Raw genomic sequence first — 25,637 nt, forward strand, 5'->3', positions numbered from 1 at the left:
GAAGGCAGCGCTGCCGCCAGCAGCAGCACAGAAGTAAAGGTAGCAGTACCGCAACCCCCTCTACAATAGCCTTGCAACGCCCCACACACACACAAAATTCCTTTTTCGGTCAGGACCCCTACAATTATAACAGCATGAACTTTCAGATTTAAATAGCTGAATCATGAAATTTATTACTTTTAAAATCCTATGTCCGTGAAATTGACCAAAATGGACCATGAATTTGGGAGGGACCCAACTATGGCATTGCTTTCGTAGGCTCCTGCCTCTCCTAAGGTTAGACTTATCTTAAAAAATGAATTTAGCGCACTGAAAAGGCTTTGTGGCCAAAAATATGAACTATTGCCAGTCATGCTATACCTATTCTGTGAAAGAGAAAGGCTGTCTGTCTCTAGGCTATTAATCCAGCAGCTTTTAATATCACTAACTCCACTTTTAAAAGATTTTTTAAAAAGTTAATTAACAATTATAAAAAGGTAGCAGATTGAGAACACTGCTTACTGAAATTTTACATTTTCCCCACACAAGAGGTACAGCATGGGTAGCAGCAACAGGGAAAACATCCTTATCAATGAGTCTGAAACATGACTTGAAGGGATCAACTGTAGGGATGACAGGATTGTTTATTCTTTTTGATATCTCTACTGCCAATGATATCGGGGGGTTGGAGGGATGTGGAAGGGAAAGCTGCATATCGAGCAGCACGGGAATTATGGGCAACTGTTCCAAAAGGAATCTGAACAATATCAGCAGCCATTGCATGGTAACAACTTTTGGTCACTATCAGTCTGGAACACAATAAAACCCCATGACCTAAAGGTGAAATGATTCAGATCACATTGCTAATCCTGAGTCATCCAGCCCCCAGAGAGATTTATTTAAATTCAAATTTATAAAGCAGGTAGAAGATTAGTTCTGAAACAATGATATTTTGAGCAATTTCAAAATACATTAACTTCAAGTTTGATGTTCCTTTAATACAATCAAGCAGCTGCAAGTAGGAGCAGGCACATTTTAAAGTATCAAAGTTTTTTTTCCATTTAAAAAAAATCTATTTTAGATTAATTTATTTTTAAGACTGAACCTTCATTCAGTACTATTGAAATACTCTAAATCAAGTAGCCCATGTCAGCCTCCTATATCTCAAAAATCTACTTTAAGAAAAGTCTGATACTCTCAAGAGAACATAAGAGATAAAACCATGGCTAGATGCAAAGTAGGAACAGGAATGAGCATATTTGAAAGTAACCAATTTCAACTAATCATTCCTTATGCTCACGCATGAAGAGATCTGAGTATAGGGATTACTCCTCCCTCTCACACAGATTCTCACATCTCTACTTCAAACCACAGTATTTTTAAACAAGACTAGGTTGACAGAGATAGCTATAGGGATCTCTTCAGCTGTGAGTCAATCTAAATTGTTATCAAGTCCTGAAGGTGAACCCAGCTGTTTAAACTACAAGACCATGTCAAGCTGTCAGCAAGTTTGTACTGTGAGTTCTCTAGTATTTAAACAGTCAATACTGACTTGCTCAATTGATTGTACTCAAGGTTATGAACTATAGCAGAGACAAATTGGAAAGCAGGAAGATCTCATATTCTATCAAGTCCTTTGGGGTATTAAGAAACATAAATATTACAATATCTCTCTTACTTAAAGTTTCCTGAATTAAAGGACCAACACAACCTGGCAAAAAACACTGCACTGTGTCAACTATTTGCACTGTACACCAGAAGTTAATCTACTGTGAGGACTTGTTGGGGGATGTGTGTGGGGGGAGGGGGAGGATATGGAGAGTTCTATTCTAAACTAAATAAATACATATTAAATCATTTCCTATCATTACTTTTCCATGTAGGCAACTGCTGTATTGCAACAAAAATATTGTATGATCATGAATGGGAGGTGAGGCTGTCTGTGGGATCACAGATGAGAGTAGGTTGTCCATGAGACAATTAAAGCATGGTCCACTAACAGTGGATACTGACCTCTGTCATGCAACAGGGATATGTAACCTAGATGCATATTCTACTACTAGTGATGACCCACAGCTTTGCCATTCCAGTTTATGGCAAGTATGGGGGGTGGGAGAGTATGTGCACTGTGCTGGGAAATCTTGTGTTGATTTATGAGAGTGGCGAAGGAAGAGTGTTTGCTGCGGTGAGGAGCTATCTGTGTTTGGGGTTATTGTGTGTTCTGGGAGATTTGTGCTGAGTTGTGTCGAAGGGGTGTGCACTGGGAGACTGTGTTGAGCTGTATGGGTGGTGAATAACAGCTAGTTGAGTTCATTTGTGTGAGGGTATTGTGTTTGGATGTTTTGCATTGTGCAATCTGTAAAGTTAAAATGGCTGACAACTTAAAAAATACATGTTCCCCAAAGTTTGTGCACAGAGCTGCTCCCTGTTGGGAGGGACCACCACCTCTTTGTTACCCCACACAGCTGTCACTCCCACCTTCTCTGATCAAGTGTCACATTCCAACCACCACAGAACATTTGGACTCTAACATTCCACCTGGTTCTCATCAGGAATATGAGTGAGATTGGAGGAAATGTGTGTGTAGTGATGGGAGCTTTGTGCAGGTGGCAAGTGAGGGATGTGTCCGGCGGTGGGGGCTGTGTGTGTTTGGGGTTACTGTGTGGGCAGAGTTATGTTGGTGGTTTTGAAAAACTGCGGCAGTTGGGCCCAGTAATCAACCATCTGGACAGTCTCCCTCATACAACCAATAAAATTGTTGCATGCTAATTAGGTGTAGATATTAACTCTGATATGGCAATGGAATAGGACTCTCAGCCTGACTTTACATGGGTGTAATTCGTAAAGTCAAAATGGCTGAAAACTTAAAAACTGGACTCAACAGACTGCAAATCACGCTGAAGATTCAACATTGTGATATTTTGAACAAAAAGAGCTCACAACCATGCTGGAAGCTGTTCCCATCACTTTCACATTGATTCTATATAAATCTTACACTTCAAAGTGACAATCCTGGAATCTTATTATACAAATGAAAAAATAAGTCTAGGGCAGGGATTCTCAGGGTATCAAGCCTGTGCCATCCCATGTATTTTAATGGTCATTTTGGGGGACAGAATGGGAGAGACAGAGACTAGTTTGCCTGACATTTCAACATTTAATACAGCTATCATTCAAATAACTACCTTCTTGGGGGTTACCCATTAGAAAGAGATTCTGTTTGGTAAGTTCACTGGATATAGATGTACTGTATCTCCTCATTCCACCTCCCAGTAAGGAGTTAGATTCACAGGATTTAAATAGTTGTCAAAAAAATTTAAAACCAAAACACTGTAGACTGTTACAAAAAACAGTGTTTGCACAAATGAACATTAGAAAATGTTACATTACCTGTTAAGTTCATCCAAACATAGGCGAAGTGTCTCATATGTTGTTAGAGCAATCTCACACTTTCCCTGCTTGATGCGACTCAGTTCATTGTCCTTTCTACTGCCATGTAAAATAGCGACTCTGAAATAGCCCCAAGTGTCCAACTCATCCTTCCAGTTATAAAGCACAGAAAGAGGGGCCACTATTAGGAAAGTCTAAAAACAAACAGCTGTCATTATACTGCTGCAGAACCCATGTCAAAAACATTTTATCAAGAGCTGTCATGCAAAAATCAAAATAATGAGCATTGTTTTAGTATTTAAAAGTTTGAATTCTATTTAATCATTTTCCATGAATGATATTTATTATTTGCTTAGCGTTATATGAACTGAACAGGGAAGAGAAGAATTAGAGGACAAACTCATAAAAGTAAATCAATCTAAGTTTATTTACAGTGTGTGGTCATCAGAGGAAACATACAGAAGGAGTACTGCTTCAAAGCAATAATGGTACTTACTCAAGTTATACTGTAAAGCTTTACAAAAAAAAATCTACTTCATATGGACAGAGAGAGTAAAACTGATGAAATGCAAGAACTGTAGAAAAATTATGACTGTAGATTGTTAGAGAAAACACCAACCATCACTTTCTACTTCTATAGAATGTGCATCCACGGATCACAAAATGTTTTACAGATGGGAAAACAGAGACTTGTTTGATGTCACAAAGCTAGTTAATGGCATAGCCAAGAACAGAATACAGGTTTTTTCTCTTCCATCTACTTGCATATTCCATTAAACCACAGTCGTTCTTATGAATGGACACAAATGAAGAACCAAAAGACACCTGCATCTGAATTATGTAATTAGTCCATTAACTATATTTGCTACAACTAACCTCAAAAGGCCAATATTGATTCATATTTTATTTGTTTTTTAAAATGTATTTTAGGTATTAGAGATATTAACCTTTGCCGGAAAAATGCAGAACACTAAAATTGTTCGTGGTAGATACAGTTAGCTGATTTCAACCTTTTTACAACGTGTATTTTAGTTCAATGCATATATTCCCATACAGTAGATATTCTCTGGATTCAATTGTGAATTTTTGTTTAATAAAGTATTTCAAATTTACCTTTAAGACTCTCTACTGTTTTGTATTTAGTAAGCGTTTGACTTAATTGAAGAATAAGAACATTGTATTAGCATGTGTACATGGCTTTTATAAAAAGAAACATACGATTTGTACATGCCATTGAATAGGACACAAGACTGGGAAACAAGAGACTAGGTTCTATTCCTGGCTGTGATACCTTGGAAAGTCACTTCACTTCTGTGCCTCAATTCTCTCTCATCTGTACAATGGGAACAATACTAAATTAACCACAGTTGAGAACTGGTTTAAAAAACACAGATAAAAAGCACTACATATAAATATTAAGTATTATTAATACCACCATAATCTTTTATAATCCTGGTCCTATTACAAATGCTCACTCAAAGGATTGTGGGACCAACTCACGCGCAAGATATTGAAAAGCTTCCATTTAGCACATTACTTTGGGTAAAAGAACAAATCAGGACTTTACGAATAAAAGTATGTATCTTAGAATCCTATTTCAAGCAATAACACTTATTACTTGTTTACACCAACCAAAAGAGAAATAAGAATTACTTGCGTATTGTATACCATTGACACTTTTGTCATCATTTTTCTCTCTTTTTCTTTTCAGGGAACTGAACCACAAAGGGAAGTTTCCACCTTGTCTAAACTACTGCATACAGTAGGTTTCCAAAACACTGATTTTTAAGCAATATACAAATTCATTGTGGCAAAAATTATCAAATAAGAAGTAACACTAAAAGAGGCAATTCAAAAATAACTTTACTTAGCCCTGGTCTACACTACAAGGTTAGGTTGAATTTAGCCGTGTTAGGTCGATTTTATAAGCAATGCAGCTACACAACCAACCCTATTCTGTCGACCTAAAGGGCTCTTAAAATCGACTAATGTACTCCTCTCCGATGAGGGGAGTAGCGCTAAAATTGACCTTCTCGGGTCGAATTTGGGGTAGTGCAGATGCAGCATTGTGCAATTCTACGGCATTGGCCTCAGGGTGCTATCCCAGAGTGCTCCAATGTGACCGCTCTGGACAGCGCTTTCAGCCCCGATGCACTAGCCAGGTACACAGGAAAAGCCCTGGGAACTTTTGAATTTTATTTCCTGTTTGTTCAGTGTGGCAAGCTCAGCAGCACAAGGGACCATGCAGTCCCAGAATTGCAAACAAGCTCCAGCATGGAGTGAATGGGAGACACTGGATCTGATTGCTGTATGGGGAGAAGAATCTGTGCAGGCAGAACTCCAATCAGAAAGAAGAAATGCGAATATATATATGCCAAAATCGAACAGGGCATGGTGGAGAGAGGATACACCAGGGACACACAGCAGTGCTGTGTGAAAGTTAAGGAGCTCAGGCAAGCCTGCTACAAGATAAAGGAGGCAAAAAGTCGCTTTGGGTCAGAGCCCCATACATGCCACTTCTGTGATCAGCTGCATGCCATTCTAGGGGGGACCCTACCAGTACCCCACCACTGTCTATGGACACCTGCAAGGGGGGAGTCTCAAGCAACACGGGGAGGATTTTGTGGATGAGGAGGAGGAGGAAGAGGAGGAGAATGCGCAGCAGGCAAGTGGAGAATCCGTTCTCCCCGGCAGCCAGGATCTTCTCATCACCCTGGAGCTAAGACCCTCCCAAGGCGGGTTCCCGGACACTGAAGGTGGAGAGGGCACCTCTGGTGAGTGCACACTTGTAACTACACTACAGGGGTTAAAAGCAATTGTGTTTAATATTTGATTTGCCCTGAAGAATTGGGATGAATTCGCGGCCAGTACAGCTACTGGAAAAGTCTGTTAACATGTCTGGGGATGGAGTGGGAATCCCCCAGGGGCATCTCTATGAAGCTCTCCTGGAGGTACTCTGAAAGCCTTTGCAGAAGGTTTCTGTGCGGGGGCTGCCTTATTTCATCCTTCATGGTAGGACACTTTACCACGCCAAGCCAGTAGCAAGTAGTCTGGAATCACTGCAGCACAAAAGCATGGCAGCGAATGGTCCTGGATTTTGGTCGCATTCATGCAACATTCGGTCTTTATCTTTCTGTGTCAGCTTCAGGAGAGTGATATCATTCACGGTCACCTGGTTGAAATACAGGAATTTTTGTAAAGGAACAGTAAAAGGACCCTGTTCATGCTGGGCTGTTTGCACTTGGTTAAAAGGGATCGTCTGGAGAATAGCCACACAGTGGGGACAGGGGTGTGTTGCACATCCACCCCAAAACCACAGCCACTCCTTTTAAACAGCAAACCCAACCGGCATTGCTTGCTATGGGAAAGGAGGGTGCTGGTTTGAAACCATTCCCACATGTTATGAAGGCGGAAAAAGCCAACCCTGCGTACTCTTTGGCTTACTATGGCTGCCTGGAAACCAAATTCTGTTGCCCAGCTGTGTGTGATGTGTCACCATACTGGCAGGCACTCAATATAAAAGGCAAAATGTGACCTTGTACCTAAAGCACAGGTGCTGTCTGCTGTCAATGGCTTGGTTCACTGTGAAAGAGACTCCCTTCTGTTCTCAGAAACGTATCTTCTTAAATTTTACTCTCCCTTTTTATCCCCCTTGCAGGTGCAAATGTTTCTATGCTCCCCGTATCAACACCCTCCATGAGGTTATCGCAGATTAGAAGGCAGAAAAAAACCACACTCGCTATGACGTTTTCTGAGCTCGTGCAGTCCTCCCGCACTAATAGGCACAGCTGAATGCATGGAGGCATTCGGTGGCAGAGGCCAGGGAAGCATTCAGTGAGCATGATCAGAACATGCAGGAGGCTATGCTGAGGCTAATGGGGGAGCAAATAGACATGATCAGGCATCTGGTGGAGCTGCAGGAAAGGCAACAAGAGCACAGACCGCCACTGCATCCATTGTATAACCACCTGCCCTCCTCGCCAAGTTCTGTATCTTCCTTACCCAGACGCTCAAGAATGCAGAGTGGGGAGGATCCGGGCATCCAGCCACTCCACTCCAAAGGATGGCCCAAGCAACAGAAGGCTGTCATTCAAACAGCTTTGATTTGTAGTGTGGCTACAATAAGCAATGTGGCCTTGTCCTTCCCTCCTCCCCCACCCCACCAGGACTACCTTGTCAGTGATCTCTCTCTCTCTTTTTTTTTTATAAATAAAGAATGCATGGATTCAAAACAATAGGGACTTTATTTCCTTTGCCAGTTGTGGTCGACGGGAGAAGGGGAACTGGCTTCCAGGGAAGTAAATTCAACAAAGGGGGTGGTTTTGCATCAAGGAGAAACACACACAACTGTCACACCGTAGCCTGGCCAGTCATGAAACTGTTTTTCAAAGCCTCTCTGATGCACAGTGCGCCTAGCTGTGCTCTTAGAATCGCCCTGATGTCTGGCTGTTCAAAATTGGCCGCCAGACAATTTGCCTCAACCTCCCACCCCGCCAAAAACATCTCCCCCTTACTGTCACAGATATTATGGAGCACACAGCAATAACAATGGGAACGTTGGTTGCACTGAGGTCTAACCTAGTCAGCAAACAGCACCAGTGAGCTTTTCAACGTCCAAAGGCACATTCTATCACCATTCTGCACTTGCTCAGCCTATAGTTGAACTGCTCTTTACTACTGTCCAGGCTGCCTGTGTACGGCTTCATGAGCCATGGGAGCAAGGGGTAGGCTGGCTCCCCAAGGATAACTATTGGCATTTCAACATCCCCAACAGTAATTTTCTGGTCTGGGAAGTAAGTCCCTTCTTGCACCTGTTCGAAGAGCCCGGAGTTCCTAAAGATGAGAGCGTCATGCACCTTTCCCAGCCATTTCATGTTGATGTCGGTGAAATGTCCCTTGTGATCCACCAGTGCTTGCAGCACCATTGAGAAGTACCCCTTGCAGTTTATGTACTGGTTGGCAAGGTGGTCCGGTGCCAAGATAGGGATATGCGTTCCGTCTATCACCCCACCACAGGTAGGGAACCCCATTGCAGCAAAGCCATCCACTATGACCTGCACATTTCCCAGAGTCACTACCCTTGCTAGCAGAAGGTCACTGATTGCCTTGGCTACTTGGATCACAGCAGCCCCCATGGTAGATTTGCCCACACCAAATCGAATCTCGACTGACCAGTAGCAGTCAGGCTTTGCAAGCTTCCATGGAGCTATCGCCACTCGGTTCTTAACTGTCAGGGCAGGTCTCATTTTGATATTCCTGCGCTTCAGAGCCGGGGGAAAGCAACTCACAAAGTTCCATGAAGGTGGCCTTACACATGCGAAAGTTTTGCAGCCACTGGGAATCAACCCATACCTGCAATATTATGTGGTCCCACCAGTCTGTTCTTGTTTGCCGGGCCCAGAATCAGAGTTCTACTGTATCAACCTGCCCCACTGCTGCCATGATGTCCCAATTGCCACATCCCATGCTTTCAGGAACATCTGTGTCCATGTCCTCCTCACAATCATCCTTGTGCTGCCATTTCCCAGCCAGGTTCTGCACATACTGCAGGATAATATGTGAGGTGTTTACAATGCTCACAACAGCAGCGCTGAGCTGAGCAGGCTCCATGCCTGCCGTGCTATGGTGTCTGCACGCTAACCCAGGAAAAAAGGTGCGAAACGATTGTTTGCCGTTCCTTTCAAGAAGGGAGGGAGGGGAGACTGACGACATGTACACAAAACCACCCGTGACAATGTTTTTTCCCCATCAGGCATTGGGAGCTTAACCCAGAATTCCAGTGGGCAGCGGGGACTGTGGGATAGCTACCCACAGTGCACCACCCTGTGAGTCGATGCTAGCCACAGTATTCAGGATGCACTCCACCGACCTACCACGCTTAGTGGGGACATACACAATCAACCGTATTAAATCGTTTTCTAAAGATCGACTTCTATAAAATCGACCTAATTTCGTAGTGTAGACATGCCCTTAGTTGAACATCTCTTCAGCTATATCATGGACAGGTGTAACTTGTAATATTAGTTATGTGTCTTAGAAGTTCTCTTTCTACAGACATATTCCACTCTCTCAACTCATGAACTGTCAAACTGAAATTATTATCCATATAATAATTTGGATTGGCTACTCATTATGTTGGTTCCGTACACATTGATACACATAAAATATCAAAAGACGCCTGCTACAGAATAATATATAAATTAGCATTATAAGTGCCATTACTTTAAAACAGTGGCAAACTTGCTGGTGCAGTCTTACAACATGAGTCCCATAAAATCAACTATATTAAGTTGCAGCTTATTTAGCCCTGAAAAGAAGACGGACCCACAAACCAACCATTAAAAATATTTAAGTGATAAGTATTTAAATAAAAGGTTTAATGGTTTAAGATGGTTCCTGCAACTCAATCACCTCAATCAAATGAAAATCAGCTAGGTCTTTCAATGTAGGCATATGAAGGTGCGTCTTACATTTAAAATAAACTTTTAGATAATTTATCCATTTGCTAGCATTATAACAGATTATACAGGAAATCATATAGCCTCACTTCTAAAATCATCATGTGTCTACCATTCAACATTTTATAGCTTATAGAAACTTCACAGATACAATGTAATTTTGAACCACCAAAAGACCTATAAACTTGTAACAGTCATTATAAAGGGAACCAATAGCTATCCCTATGTTTAGGTTGCCTAGCTCTTTCTGTTATAAAAGATCCTTCCAATCTTTCTTGAGACATGCTAAAACCTCCATCATTTGTAGCAGGATTTTGAAATTCATCAGAGGGAAAGCCCTTAGGCTGGAGAAATACTTTTTCTTTGTCTCATGAAATTACACTCGGTTCTGCAGATATAAACCATTTTCCTTTTCTTGCTTCCATTGTTCATAGGTCTTAACTACATGATCACATGTAGTTTTCCATAGGACACCTGACTCATTCAGTGCACAGAAAGGACATACATGGAAGAGTTAAGGTGAGACTAGCATTTCCTAACTTTCAAGTGCTTGACTTTGCAACTTAAATAATGTTTTTTTAAGTACACAATATACGATGTATTAAAGCATAACATTTAATTTTCCTTTTACGGACAATTGCTTCACTACCTACTTAGACCATTAGATTCATCCTGCTGAATTTTCCCACTGAATTTTCACATTTTGCATAGTTAAATAAATACTAGACCTACATATTGCATTGTCTCGGTTTTAAAAAAAACGGGAGGTTGACTTGCATTATCAAAAATCCATGAACATCTGTATTTACACATGCAAACTATATAACACCCAAAACCTGGTTTATGCAAACATATTTTTTGCAGTGCAAGTAAGTTTTTATTAAAAAAAACAGCATCAACTTTTATGTTATCAAAAATAAGTGTTTTATGTTATCAAAGAAAAAATCTATATCAATTAAAATTTTTACCTTTTTGGGGATATATGTTGGTTCTTTTTTCATGGTCCTCAATAAAAACTCTGGCATATTGTTTTCAATATCTTCACGTGTTCCCTTTTTGTGTAGTACTGCAGCCAGAAACGAAATGACCTAGAGAAAGAATGCAATTTACAGTGAATATGCAGAAAATGCAACAAAATATGAATATGTCCTTCAGACAACAGACATTCAGAGCACGATCCTAGAAGTGCTAAGCATCCTCAGTGTTTGTTGACTTCATCCTTGAAATATGACTTCAACTCCCCTTTTTCTGGAGAATCATCTACCCTTGGCCAGATGGTAAAAAATGGTTTACAGGGCTAGAATGTTTGCTAATGGATGAAGAAAAAAACAGATCCCTGAAAAATACAGAAGATGTAGTGCACGAGGATAGTGAGAAACGACGGAAGGGGCATGCCTGGGAACTTTCCAAAGAAAGGAGGAAATAGGGTCCTTTAATGGGAAAACAGAAGCAGCAAAGATGTGGTTAGTCCACCTGAAACTTCAGTCCAAAGTTTCCTCTGGGGAAGGGAAAGGAAGGGTTTTAAACTGATGGTTGCTCAATCCTATTAATATGTATTTCTTATGTATTTCATAGATAAGGCCAGAAGAGACCGCTATGATCTGCTAGTCTGACCTCCTGTATACACAGGCCACAGGACTTTCCTGAATTAATTACCACTTAAACTAGAGCATGTCTTTTAGAAAAGCATTCAATCTTGATTAAAAAATTGCCAGTGACAAAGAATCCATCACAACTTGATAAATTGTTCCAGTGGTTAATTACTCTCAATGTTAAAAATGTGCACCTTATTTCCAGCCTACTTTTATCTAGCTTCAACTTCCAGCCATTTGATCTTGTTATACCTTTCTCTGCTAGAGTGAAGAACACAATATCAAATTTTGGGGCCCCAGGTAAGTACTTATACACTACAATCAAATCACCCCTTAACCTTCTCTTTGTTAAACTGAATAGACTGACACAAGGAGCTCAATCACTATAATGGCATATTTTCAAATCTTTTAATCTAGCAGTTTTCAACCTTTTTTTTCATTTCCAGATCTCTAAAAAATTTTGAATGGAGGTGTGGACCCCTCTGGAAATCTTAGAGATAGTCTGCGGACCCCCGGGGGCCATGGACCACAGGTTGAAAACCACTGTTTATGGTAACAACCACCTTTCGCGGACCGCTTAGGCATAGACCATTGATCCCCAGAGGTCCACAGACCACAGATTAGGAACCAATTTGATCATTCCTGTGGCTCTTCTCTGAGCCCTCTCCAATTTAGCATCATCCTTCTTGAATTGTGAACATCTGAATTGGACATAGCATTCCAGTAGCAGTTGCACTAGTGCCAAATACAACGGTAATATAACCTGCCTACACCTACTTGATATTTCCTTGTTCATGCATCCAACGATCATATTAGTCCTTTGGGCCAGCATTGCACTGGCAGCTCACATTCAACTGACTATCCAAAATGGCCCCAAAGTCTTTTTCAGAGCCACTGCTTCCCACGATAGAGTCCTTGCTCCTCTGATTCTCTGAGGCTAGCAACAGGATTAGCTTTCTCCATTGGATTCAGGGCCTGAAGTACAGCAAGGTCACCTTGTTAAGCCCCAGTTGCAAAGCATTCTCTGCTGACTTCAGCTTATCTGTCAGCTTGGAATGTGGGTGGCTTGAGGTAATATGGTACATACACTGCAACATTCTATAGTACGCTAGGGGCTCATAGTTTGAGCTACACTTCAGTGGTCATCCAGAACAAACAGAACGCAAAAAGCAAAGCTATTGACAGACACGGTTTGGCTACAAGAGTCACATTTTTTAAAAAAGAAAAGGAGTACTTGTGGCACCTTAGAGACGAACAAATTTCATGAAAGCTTATGCTCAAATAAATTTGTTAGTGTCTAAGGTGCCACAAGTACTCCTTTTCTTTTTGCGAATATGGACTAACAAGGCTGCTACTCTGAAACCTGACATTTTTAAAAACCACCCAGGTATGGTGTCCCAGGGACTATGCAGCAGTAAGAAGCAACTGTTCTGCCACTGCAGTGCTCATCTTTTAGAAGTTCAGCAGTTCCTCTATTGCTCACGGCAGCAGCCAGCTCCCATCCCTTCCCTCTGCAGCTGCCTCACAGCTGTTCATAGCAGGACAGAGCTAAAGCTGTCAGCACCACTGAGAGAAGGAGGTAGCCAACAGGGAATGGAGGAGGGAGACAGCCAACAAGGAATTCTGAACTGCGAGGACAAAAACCTGCAAAGGATAGAGATGGGTGGGGCAGAAGAGGGGGAAGCCACCATGTGGGGCAGGAGAATGGAAAGCTGCCATAGGGGCCAGAGGAGGCAACAGAATTTTAGGCACAATTCTTCATATCAGGGGTAAGGCAGTTCTGGAAGTTTGTATGCATATCAGTGAATTTTAATAAGAAGTTTTTGGTGGCTGTGGACTTTTTTTTTTTTCTCCTTTCAAGCATAAACTGAAATTCCCCAGAAAATAATAACAACCTCTAGTGGCTTCCAGACTCTTCATTTATTTGAAGAATTATTCCCATCAAACTTTCACATTTTGGCAACTATGGCAAAGGCCTGAAAAAGAACAATCTGCCAGAGAAATCTGCTGCTCCTTCAACTGAAGCAGGAAGCAAACTGGAGAATAGACAGCATAAGGAGGGGGAACTGAAGCCAAAAACATTTCACTTTTGTCTGAGGCACCTCATAACAGATAGATAGGGGAGACACAACCTCGAGAAACAATATAGTTTGAACTCCGTAAAATAAACATATATAAATTATTTTGTAAATCCATCCTGCTACAACAGACACGGCCATTTCTCAGAACGTTCTGTAATAACTATTTTACAGCACAACTACTTAGGTGGTCACAAGTTTAAGGAAATAATTAGGAAAAAATAAAGACTTCAAACTTTATTTGCTCTTCAGGCCTTTAACTTCATTTTTAGCCTCTTTTCAAGGTGTGCTGGAAAAGGAAGAGAGATCTTGCTACTCACCACTATCCACCAGCACCACCCCTGCTTCCATAAAAAAAAAATCAGTAAGTAAAATTACTTCTTCATACCTGAGGACACCACTAAGATAAGTTAAAACTAGGGTTGTCTATTAATCACAGTTAACTCACATGATTAATTAAAAAAATTGTGATTAATCGCAGTTTCAATCACACTGCTAAACAGAATACCAATTGAAATTTATTAAATATTTTGGATGTTTTTCTACATTTTCAAATATATGGATTTCAATTACAACACAGAATACAAAGTGTACAGTGCTCACTTTATATTATTTTTTATTACAAATATTTGCACTGTAAAAATGATAAAAGAAATAGTATTTTTCAATTCACCTCACACAAGTACTGTAGTGCAATCATGAAAGTACAACTTACAAATGTAGATTTTTTTTTTGTTATATAACTGCACTTAAAAACAAAACAATGTAACTTCAGAGCCTATAAGTCCACGCAATCTTACTTCTTGTTCAGCCTATCGCTCAGACAAACAAGTCTGTTTACATTTATGGGAGATAATTTCACCTGAAAGTGAGAACTGGTGTTCACATGGCACTGTTGTAGCCGGTGTTGCAAGGTATTTACGTGCCAGATTTGCTAAACATTCATATGCCCCTTCATGCTTCAGCCACCATTCCAGAAGACATGCTTTCATGCTGATGATGCTCATTAAAAAAATAATGCACTAATTAAATTCATGACTGAACTCCTTGGGGAGAAATTGTATGTCTCCTGCTCTGTTTTACCCATATTCTGCCATATATTTCATGTTATAGCAGTACTGCATGATGACACAGCACATGTCGTCCGTTTTAAGAACACTTTCACTGCAGATTTGACAAAACATAAAGAAGGTACCGATGTGAGATTTCTAAAGATAGCTACTGCACTCAACCCAAGGTTTAAGAATCTTCCAAAATCTGATAGGGACAAAGTGTGAAGCATGCATTCAGAAGTCTTAAAAGAGCAACACTCTGATGCGGAAGCTACAGAACACAAACCACCAAAAAAAAAAAAAATCAACCTTCTGCTGGTGGCATCGGACTCCGATGATGAAAATGAATGTGCATCAGGCCACACTGGTTTGGATCATTATCGAGCAGAACCTGTCATCAGCATGGACGCATGTCCTCTGGAAAGGTGGTTGAAGCATAAAGGGACATATGAATGTTTAGCGCATCTGGCACGCAAATATCTTGCGACGCCAGCTACAACAGTGCCCTGTGAATGCCTATTCTCACTTTCAGATGACATTGTAAACAAGAAGCGGGCAGCATTATCGCCTGCAAATGTAAACAAACTTGTTTGTCTGAGCAACTGGTTGAACAAGAAGTAGGACTGAGTAAACTTATAGGCTCAAGTTTTACATTGTTTTATTTTTGAGTGCAGTTCTTTTTGTCAATAAGTCTACATTTGTAAGTTCAGCTTTCACCATAAATAGATTTCACCTCATACAAGTACTGTAGTGCATTGAAAAATACTATTTCTTGTGTTTTTTACAGTCAAATATTTGTAATAAAAATATAAAATTAGCACTGTACATTTTGTAATCTGTGTTGAAATTGAAATCAATATATTTGAAAATGTAGAAATCAAAAAAAATTTAAATAAATGGTATTCTATTATTGTTTAACAGCATGATTAACTTTTTTAATCTCTTGATAGCCCTAGTTAAAACCATGTTCTTTTAACATTAAATGGACAAATGTAAGGAAATTTAAAATTAAGCCTGTACTTTGCCCATAAGCCACCCCACTGTGACTATGGTGTAACAGAAGGTAATTCTGCATGCCACATGGATTGAGGAAGTGGCTGCCTGAAATATGAATTTTTTTTAAAGTTTACATCAGACACACCAGCCCCATGTAGGATAATATGTTTGGGGAAGGTGAAGGAGGAGTTTAAACAGTAATTCTGAAATTCAAGACTTCATCAGGTTTAAACATTACACTCCTAAAACCAAAATCTGCAAACTGCTGCACATGGGCAGACCTCCATTCCCATGGAGTCCCACTGACTTCAACAGGGATCCGCCCAGAGCCCCATTGACTTCTGTGAAGATCTACAGAAGAGCAGAGGTACACCTATTCTGAGTAGTTTGCAGGATTGGAGCTTTAATATGCTAATTTAACCTCATGCAGTGTCTCCTTCATGTTCTTGTGGTATTAAAAACCAACAGTATTTTCCTAGAGTTAATAAAATACTCCATATTCAAACTCTGACTTTGAAAATAAAACTGAGCCCAACTGATTTAAATGAAATTTAGTTGAGAAATGAATTGTCATCTTGAGAATTTGTATGCAATGTTACAACTGAAAATGAGATTTTAGGCTGAATTACACACTTTTTGAAAAGGGAAGTTTAGAAAATGTCAGGAGTTTCTAAGCTACTGTAGGGGGTTGCTAAAATAAATTGTATTGAATAGAAGTTTAACAAATCATTTACAGAAACCAAGTTATCCATTATGGAACAAAGTTTAAATTAAGCCTCAAAGAAATCCCAAAAGAATAAAATCAACCAGAATACGTGTTCCAAACTACAATCTAATCTCTGAATCGGTCATAGGATAGAATGGTATTTCATCCCTGAAATGACAGACCAAATTATGATTCTGGGAAAGTGCTTTTTTTTACAGGCATCTTTCCCCATGCTGACAATGAAACATTTACAGGCTCTTTCCTTACACGCTGTCAGTTAGCAATAGATACTATATACCAGGGTCTAGGAAACAGTGCAATAACATTTCCCACTGGCCAATGTGAAGGGGAAAAGGGAAATCAGACTTGTTTATAAAACATTTGCACGAGTGCTTTTGAACATCTCCTCATTATAATAAAAAAAGTCTTCAGAAGTGGAAAAAAAATCTCTCACTGTGTGCATTAGTATTTCCTAAAGGCATCCCAGCCATCTTCCAGAATCACACTGTAATTTGAGCCAGGGATGGGAAGTTCAGCATGTAAACAAGCATGAGGAGGAGGAGATTTTTACAGCACTGTAAATTAGGTTTTCTGATATGTGTTACGTAGTTAAAGTGACTGAATATACATAATACTTGTTTCAAAACAGTAATGTCTTCTACACAAATAAGTGAGACTCCTGCCTCTTTTGTACTTTCATATGCACTGCATAGCCCTTCCTGCAGCTCAAAGTGCAGAGTACAAAGACTGACTTTTTGGGGAGGGGAATATATAAGATACTCTTTTAATGATGCATTCTTCTTCAAAGTTGGTGTATCAATTAGAAAGTTTATCACATTCCAATTCCAAACAACCACATAAAAATCAGTTGTTGCAACATGCTAAGCTTGCTTGTCTCCCGTCTACCCCTTCATAATAATTAACTATTCCATACAGTTATACAGCACAGCAAGCACGCCACTCACTATCACCCAGCATCATCTATGTGTTCCATTCTTTCAGGCAAACTGCTTGATATTCAAACTTCTAGGAATCCTGCTCTCTAAAATAGTCTATGTTTGTATATCCAAAGGGATATTCTAGCACTTTATATGCAGAAGTAAAATTTTAAATTCAGCTTGATGAAAGTATTTTTCATTATAATTATCAATGACATTGCACTTTTAGAATTAGTTTCATTGTTTGGATGGTATTATAGAGCATTAGCTAAACAGGTTGATCAAGGTTAAGAAAAAAGTTTAAGAACTTTTTAGTTTATATTTTAAAAGTAAACACAATAAATAATATAGTGAACATGTGTTATTACTTTGTATTCCTTCTCCTTTGAGAGGGATTTGTAGAGTGGGCAGAATGTCAAAGAATGTTACCAACATAATGTTGACACAAGTCAACTGAAATATGATACATTGCAGAAACCCAAAATGGTTATTTAAATATTAGTGGTATTGAAACTGACTGCCAAATATCCTTGGATATAAGTTTTTTATTAGATTGTATGAGATACTTGCAGTTTAGAATACAAAAATACTTCTACATCTACTGTATTTGAGTGCATCTGATTAGTTCCTTTTGCTCTCAACCTCATGCTAACAATAAACCCAGGCACAACCAGGTGCAGCATTATGCAAACACAAGCAGTTCAGTTTTATTCAAACCGAGAATGTTACAGCACCAAGAGGAAGACGCACATTGTGTGGTACACCTATAAATACTCCCCCTAGAGAGACACTTTGCCAAAAGTACACTTAGTTTATTCTCCCTTTTTAAAGAGAAAAGGGTTATGATGTTACAGTGTGAGACAATGCTAAAGTGAGTAAAGAAAATTCTCAGTTAACTTTCCCAGAAGTGGGGGTGGGGAGAATTTTACACTGGAGTAGATGGATCAGTGGGGCTCTGGAAGGAATTAGACAATGGAGCAGTCCGTTGGGGGAAAGGGGGGGAGAGAGAAGAGGGCATCATATATTAGATACTTTAGGAATCAACCCGCTAACTAAATAAAAGGAGTGGAGGGGTAAGAACCTCCTTCCAGATTAAAAATGTCCTAATTTTGACTGAATCATTCAACCCTGATGATCCAAAACAGATAAGAAAAAATGCTACTATATACTGTATCTTTTGCATTAACATTAGCTGTCATCTTTACTTATAGGAATAGTAGCCTAAATCAAACACTTACATTTCTGACTGGAAGACAACAATGGAATGAAATATCTTGGATTTTACAATATAAATCTGGCTAGGGTCTCCAAAGTTTGGAGTATACTTGAAGTACTTTTCAAGAGCAGCACAAAACTGTTGCTGTCTAGACAATAAATGAAAAACAACTTCATCCACTCTGTGCATGTTAAAAGTATAAAGCCCCATTTATAATCATTGTTATGATGCACAGAGAGTAATTCTCAAAATATATGAAATACAAAGACAAACACTGGGTCTCTAGCTAGATATACAATTATAACTTCTTAAATAGGTGCCTTTTAAAAATCATTAACCCTTAAATGTAATCTATTTCATAAAGCATAGTCATATCTGAACCAATAGTTTAAGATGACAAAATACCTGTATTGTTTTTCCAAGTCCCATGTCATCTCCAAGAATACATCCTCTTTTACGAGCATAGTGTCCATAGAGAAACTGAACCCCGTTCCTTTGATAATCACGCAGATACCTATTAATTGTATAAGGGATACAGTCCCCATCTCCAGATAACTCAAAAGCAACAGCAGGAGATGGAAGCCTTCGGTCAGGGAAATAAGGCTTTTCCAAATCTTCATCATCAAATATTAAGCTATTCCGGGGATCTCTGGCTTTACAGAGTTTCGTTATTAATATGTTCTTTTCTTCAGACCCCAAAAATGATACAATTGCAAATGATTTCCCATTCTTGTCTGTTTCAACTGACTTTATTGTGGCTTCACAAAGTTTCCCACTTTCAGGAGATGGGGCAAGACACTTCTCTCCAGCATGCCACCTGTCTAAAAACAAAAACACCCAAAAAAAGATGAGGTTGCAAACTATGTGAAAAAAGTGCTATACTTATTACGCTTTTGTTAACACTGTTCACACTATTTTATAAACACTGTTCTGAGAAAATAAATATAAATAAGGCCCTTCATTTTTGGTTTTTATTTATATATGTTTCTTGGAAATTTATCCTGTTCTCTCTAAAAATTTTACAAATGGGAGAAAATCTGGAAAAAACAAAAACAAAGGGCAGCAAGTGCTAGGGAGGGATGCCCAGTACTCATGGGGACGGTACTCACCATGTAGCGCTTGAGGAAACCTTCCATGCCCTACAGTGCTCAGGAGGTCTTGGCTGCCAGGACCTTACTCCCTACCCTCTCTTTCTGTGCCCCGACACAGAGGCAGCCAAGGGAGTGCTGAAGAGGTGGTCAGCAGAAGGGCAAAAGGCTGCACTCCGTGAATTCTGGCCTCCCTGCCAGACAGAATGCCCTCCTGACCCCGCTAGCCCTTCAGCATGGCCCCCTCTGCTTCCCTTGCACAGACTCTGTTTGGCAGGGGAAGTGGATGGGGCTCTGTGCCCTGCGGCTGGCTGCTACAGCTGCAAGGTGGGGGAGCAAGAAGGGCAGGAAGCCTGGCCCCAACAGCCAAGACTACCGATACGGAGTTCCCCCTGCTTCCGATGGCGGACACTGTCCCCTTCTGATCCCAGCCCTTCAACATGGCCCCATCCACTTTCACACTGAAGGAGAGGGCTCTGTCTGGCAGGGGCCAGTATTCACGGGGTGCACTGTTCTGCTCCCTGCAGGCCTATAACTGCAGTGGTCGGGCAGTCTCAGTTGCTGGGAGCCAGCTCCCTGCTCATCTCACTCCCCCACAGCACAGAGGAGGCAGATTGGTGCCATGCTGAAGGACCAGATCAGGAGTGGAGCAGAAGCCTACACCACATGAGTACTGACACCCTTGCCAAAGAAAGCACCCTCCTGACCCCACCTGCCGTTCAGCGCAGCCTTAGCCACTTGCCCTGTGAAAAATTCCCAAGTCCCAAAAAAGCCAAAATTCAGGTGAGAACATGAGAACCCCCCAACTCCTGTAAAATCCTATATACTGGCTTTTTTCAAAAACTTGTGAATTTTTCAGGGGAAAAAAAAAATCAGTAACGAAGGGCCTTACATATAACATAAGGTAGGAGGTTAGGATGAAAGTCACACTAGAATTATGTTTTTACTGGCTATTTAGCACTGAATAATGTAAATAACAATGAAACATATATGAAAAAATATAAAGACTAAAGCCTCAATCCCACAAGTTGTTCCATGACGACTTCAGTGGAACTCCATGCAGGTACTGGAGGGCCACTGATGTATAACAATCAACAGGTTTGGGATCAGACAGGATGGCATGGTTAGAAAGACATTCTGCTGAATATAATTTAGTCTGATCTATTGATAACAAGGAATCTACTCTTTACATTACTACTGTAGATATAATTAATTATTTCTTAATGAAAGTGTGTAAATCATCTTGCCTCTCAACATGAACTGTAATTGTAGCCATGTCAGTCCCAGGGTATTAGAGACACAAGGTGGGTGAGGTAATATCTTTTATTAGACAACTTCTGTTGGTGAGAGAGGAAGCTCATCTCTCTTGCCAACGGAAGTTGGTACAATAAGAGAAATTACTTCACCCACCTTGTTTCTCAACATGAAGACAAGAGAAAAAGCAGCTCTTGTTTAAAATCAACACAAATATGCCTCAGCACATGAATTTAAAAACATATAGCAGAGTGGTGTTGCCGACAGCTTTCTTTTCCTAGTCACATTCTCAATGAATTTACACAAGGCCCATTTATACAACTGCATCTGTTCCACTTTCTACATTCAACAAACAAACTCAGTGTTGACAGAGCTATTCGACTTAGTTGAAAATTAGTTATTTCATTGTGAAGGGGTGTATCAGCACTGCACTAGTGCAGCAGGGGTTAATCCTTCTCTCTGGGCCGAGGAGGCCATGCCCCCTTGGCTCTGCTGGGCATGCTCCAGCTGGAGATAGGATATAAAAGGCAGCAGAGCAGCCCACTCTGGGCTGACCGCTAGTGAGGAAGGAGGTGTACTGCCTGCACTTCAGGATGTGGAGGCCGGCCGGCCAGCTGGAGATGGACCCCAAAACATAGGCTCGGGATGCTGCAGAGAAGGGAGAGACTGTGGAAACCTGGAAAAATTAAACTGCAGAGAATTGGGTAGGAAGAAACCTAAGGCAACTTTGTGGGAAAGAGGTTGTAGAACTGTAGACAGGCTTGGCATATTTTGGTAGAATCCCTGCTGAGCTGGTGGTGGACAACCCAGCCACCGACAGGGCCCTGAGTTGGGACCTGGTGTGGAGGGTGGGCCCGGGTCCCTTATCCTGGCCACTGCCCATCCTGGGGTGGTGGCCCAGCTCAGCAGCACTATTGATGTTGGCCAGCTAGGTTGCACTGCCCAGCTAGCCAGGGCCAGGCTTCTGACTAAGGCCACAGGGTCACACAGCCCTGAGACCAGGGGCAACCCTACAGACTCAACTGTGGGGCTGTAATGCATCTGTCCCCCCCTCCCCCAAAGGGTGATGGGGTATATCAGCCTCATGACTCTCATTTTTAGATTGCATGTACAGAGGTAACTTTTAAACTGTCTCTACTGTTAACTGAGGGTGGAAAGAGCAGAAGGAAACAGTATAGCAGGGCTTGAACAATCCACTTCCAATTTGGCAAGAAGAAGGCCTAAACCCATCAATTTCCATAGAATTCAAGCTTTTTTAAAAAGAAATATTTATCAATCATGATTGTAAAGAGAGCCTTACAAATCTGAGTTTGTGGACAGTCAGTTTCATTGCCTGTGGTGCTCACAGTACTCCTTTACAGTAGCAGTGAAATTAAGACTGATTAGTTTCATTGCTACTATGTAGATTTAGACAACAATGTTAAATTTCAGTAGCAACAGAGACAGGCACGTGAACTATTTGTGGGGAAGGAGCACCCAAAAAGTAGAGACTGGCAGTGAGATACAGCAATGAGGAGTAGGAAGGTATCTTCCTAGGCACTTGTCTTCCTCCTGATTCCAATGCAAAGGTTCCAGAGAAATGAAAATATCCATCCATTTGCTTCTGCGCTCTTTTAAATGGGACCTTGAAGGGGTCCTGAGGGAGGGGAAACACCTGACCACTGGTCCCCTCTTAGGTTTCAACGCAAGAATCCATGGGAGCGGTAATACTCTCCTACCCACACACTCTTGCTCTCTTCCCTGGCACCTATGAGATCTATATATTTTCAGGACAATTCTTTTAAATGTATTAATTGGAAATAGATTACAAGTTTACTTAATTAAATGAAAAATTAACATAGAAGAATATATCTAATCTCTGAAAGATTAGAATCTTTGTTTCATTGTTACTGTTGCATACATGTGTTTGGAGTACCTAAGGAAAAGCATACAGGTAACCCCCCCCCCACAAAAAAAGTATGAATCTTCATGCTAGTATGCAAAATTAGAAGTGAATCTAACCAACAAAGAAGTGAAAGTGACTATATACAACATGCTGTTAAAAAGCCACAAAAAGGGGGGGAATCCTGTAATCTTTCAATTACAGTAATCTTAGTTGTACCATGCATCTGAAGTGGGGTTTTTACCCATGAAAGGTTACGCTCAAATAAATCTGTTAGTCTTTAAGGTGCCACTGGACTCCTTGTTGTTTTCATGTAACAAAAATAAATCTAAAATTTGCTGCTAAAAATGTGATTTGAGATGACACACTGCAGATTCACTCAAGTCTGGTCCACACACAGTTTATGTATCAGTATACCTATTTCTCAGGAGTGTGGGGTTTTTGTTTGTTGTTTTTTAAATCAAAATTATATTGGTACTTATATCCTTTCCTGTATGAGAATATGCTAGACCAATATAAACACTTTTATATTTGGGGAGTAGTATCACTTTACTATATGAACAGAGAATTTATGCAACCCTTTACAGTACCTGTCACTTAACAGTGTTACATTTTACATCTTCAAAGCATTGTACAGATATTTATTAATCCAAAGTACCCTTAAAAGGTAAATAAGTAATAACTTACCTCTACTGTCACACATTTCAATTTATAACCACACATGCACTTGTGACATCCATGAATTAGAACATCCAGACATTCACGATAACAAAAGAAGTCAGCGAGTCCATCCATATGCTAACAGAGATGGAAGGAAAAGGAGCCAGTCACTCAACTTTGAAGGTATAACACCAATCAAGATGGGACTCAAGAGCCTGTTGTGATGTTCTTACTCCATGCTCAATGTAGTAGTTGTGTAGTTCTTATTACATGCTCAATGGCCTATGCTTTGGATCCTAGCAAGCTGTCCCTGTGAACAAAATACATGGGCTGAAATGGACTTAAGACATCCACTGACCAGGCAAGCATTTTCACCATGCTACTTAAAGAGTTTAACATCAATAAGTTAAAAGAAAAGGAGTACTTGTGGCACCTTAGAGACTAACAAATTTATTTGAACATAAGCATCCAATGAAGTGAGCTGTAGCTCACGAAAGCTTATGCTCAAATAAATTTATTCATCTCTGAGGTGCCACAAGTACTCCTTTTCTTTTTGTGAATACAGACTAACATGGCTGCTACTCTGAAACCTATTAAGTTAAATCATCTTACCAATGAACAACAATGTTCATGTCAATCTGTTTTATCACCTTTTCCTATATGCCCTGGTATTTGGTATCATAGCATTTACTAAAAACCTGTACTCTTGTTTTTTTTCTTACGCAATATCTTTCAATCATCTTTTAATACATACTCAAGCTCCCACTTGTTAACAAACAGAGGAAATAACTCATGTTATCCAACAGAGTATATACACCTCTTCCGGACAGACCATCAGACAAACAGGCAAATCAAACTGGGAATTAAACACATAAAAATTTTCCAATTCACCTCTAATTGTTCTTACAAACCATATACCAGGTTTTAACTAGATTTTAACATAAAATAAAGACTACAGGGAACAAATGGCAAATAGAGACATTGAAGAAAACCAAATAAAGAGATGGACACACAATCTCTTCATATTAACCAATACTTACCTAGTCTTTGCCCTCCATTAAAATTTAATTGAGGTAGCGTGATCAGTTTCAAAATAAAAAATGTTGATAGTATTAAAATCTGGTGAAAATAAATACAGCCTGTGTCAAAATGGTATTTAAAATTTGAAGGGAAATCAATATAACAGATCTGGGAATATCTCCCTTAATATACACACACATTCGAGGGTCAAGTCTTGCACTCCTTGTGCACTCACAACTCCAAGTGCACAAATAATGCAGGACGGGGACCTTTTATTAAATTATTTCAGTATTTCCCCCAGTTAAGAACCCAATCCCACGCTTCTTCCCACTCCTCCCCATGATGCTTTATCACAAAATCAGGCGTGTTTAGGAAGTAACAAAATGTTCATTGACAGCATAACACCTCCTCGGTCCTCACCCCAATCCTCCAAAGTACAGCGTGATTTCATTTACATCTAAATGGAGAGGTTCTGCATAAGTCCCAAATTTCTGTCACTTTATTGCAAAAGGGAGAGGGGGAGGGGAAGATAACATATTCCCTGCTACGAGTGTGTTTCAGAGAATATTAAAACACTTCTGGACCTGGAGAATTTAAGGGGCAGTTTCCTGCGGCTCCTATGGAACCGGGGAGCGGTTGGAATGGGTTGATAAGGAGGGGACAGTTCAAGGGGCAGCGTTTGCAACCCCCCCCCCGCCCGCGCGGGGGTATGGCTGGCCCTGGTCAGTTGAAGCCCCCCATTCCCTTGCCCCGCAGCGGATCCCCCTGGGTGGGAGGGGGCTGCATGAGGACGGGGAGGGAGACTGCTCCGGGCACGGTCGCTCCCCGCTATGGTCGGGGGGGGGCTGGACCCAGGGCAGCTCCCCGCTCGTGGGGGGAGGGAGCGCGGGGGACAGACACCCCCCTCCCTGCTCCTTGCCTGGACTTCACCCGCTTCGCACCGACCGGGGGCTGCGGCTGCCCCACTCCAGCCGGTGCCTCCGGGGGCAGGCTCTACAGCCAAATATCGCGAGATGAGAAAGCGGCTCTACGGGATTTTCTCTTAAAGGCGCCGCAGCCTCGGTGGAAGGGCTGTTGGCTTCAGGCGCCGCTAACGTGATGTTTTCAATTCTCGCGCTATGCGCCCGGCTCTCCCTGGAAAGGTGGGGCGCGTCGTTCTTCCGACGTAGGGTCGGGCTCCGTCCAGTCCGTCCCTGCCCCGCTGCAGCCGGCCCAGCGACCCCGTCCAGGGGCTGTTACTGACCCGTTACTAAGCGGCTCCTGCCCTGAGCAGCCAGGCGGGCTCGGGCAAGGAGTAGCCACAGGCACCGTCACAGCCACCGCTTTGC

The 25,637-nt window shown here is 41.0% G+C and overlaps 1 protein-coding gene across 3 annotated transcripts in view; it reads right to left on the reverse strand.

The window, feature by feature from the left end:
• ERCC6L2 (ERCC excision repair 6 like 2) overlaps window positions 1-25,301 on the reverse strand; it is a gene marked incomplete at its 3' end in the record, with an annotated part of 234,477 nt that extends 209,176 nt beyond the window's left edge. For all 3 annotated transcript variants that reach the window (XR_014711759.1, XM_084629081.1, XM_084629082.1), the window contains exons 1-6: window positions 25,229-25,301; window positions 24,330-24,408; window positions 23,317-23,599; window positions 18,811-19,226; window positions 10,796-10,915; window positions 3,370-3,563 (exon numbers count right to left, since the gene is read on the reverse strand). Coding sequence is in view for 2 of the 3 variants with exons in the window: in XM_084629081.1 (XP_084485207.1) it covers window positions 3,370-3,563; window positions 10,796-10,915; window positions 18,811-19,226; window positions 23,317-23,332 (746 nt within the window). The remainder of the gene's footprint in view (window positions 1-3,369; window positions 3,564-10,795; window positions 10,916-18,810; window positions 19,227-23,316; window positions 23,600-24,329; window positions 24,409-25,228) is intronic.
• Window positions 25,302-25,637: the final 336 nt, after the last annotated feature.

Source organism: Lepidochelys olivacea, assembly GCF_965140295.1.
Source record: "Lepidochelys olivacea isolate rLepOli2 genome assembly, chromosome: 5".
NCBI lineage: Eukaryota > Metazoa > Chordata > Testudines > Cheloniidae > Lepidochelys > Lepidochelys olivacea.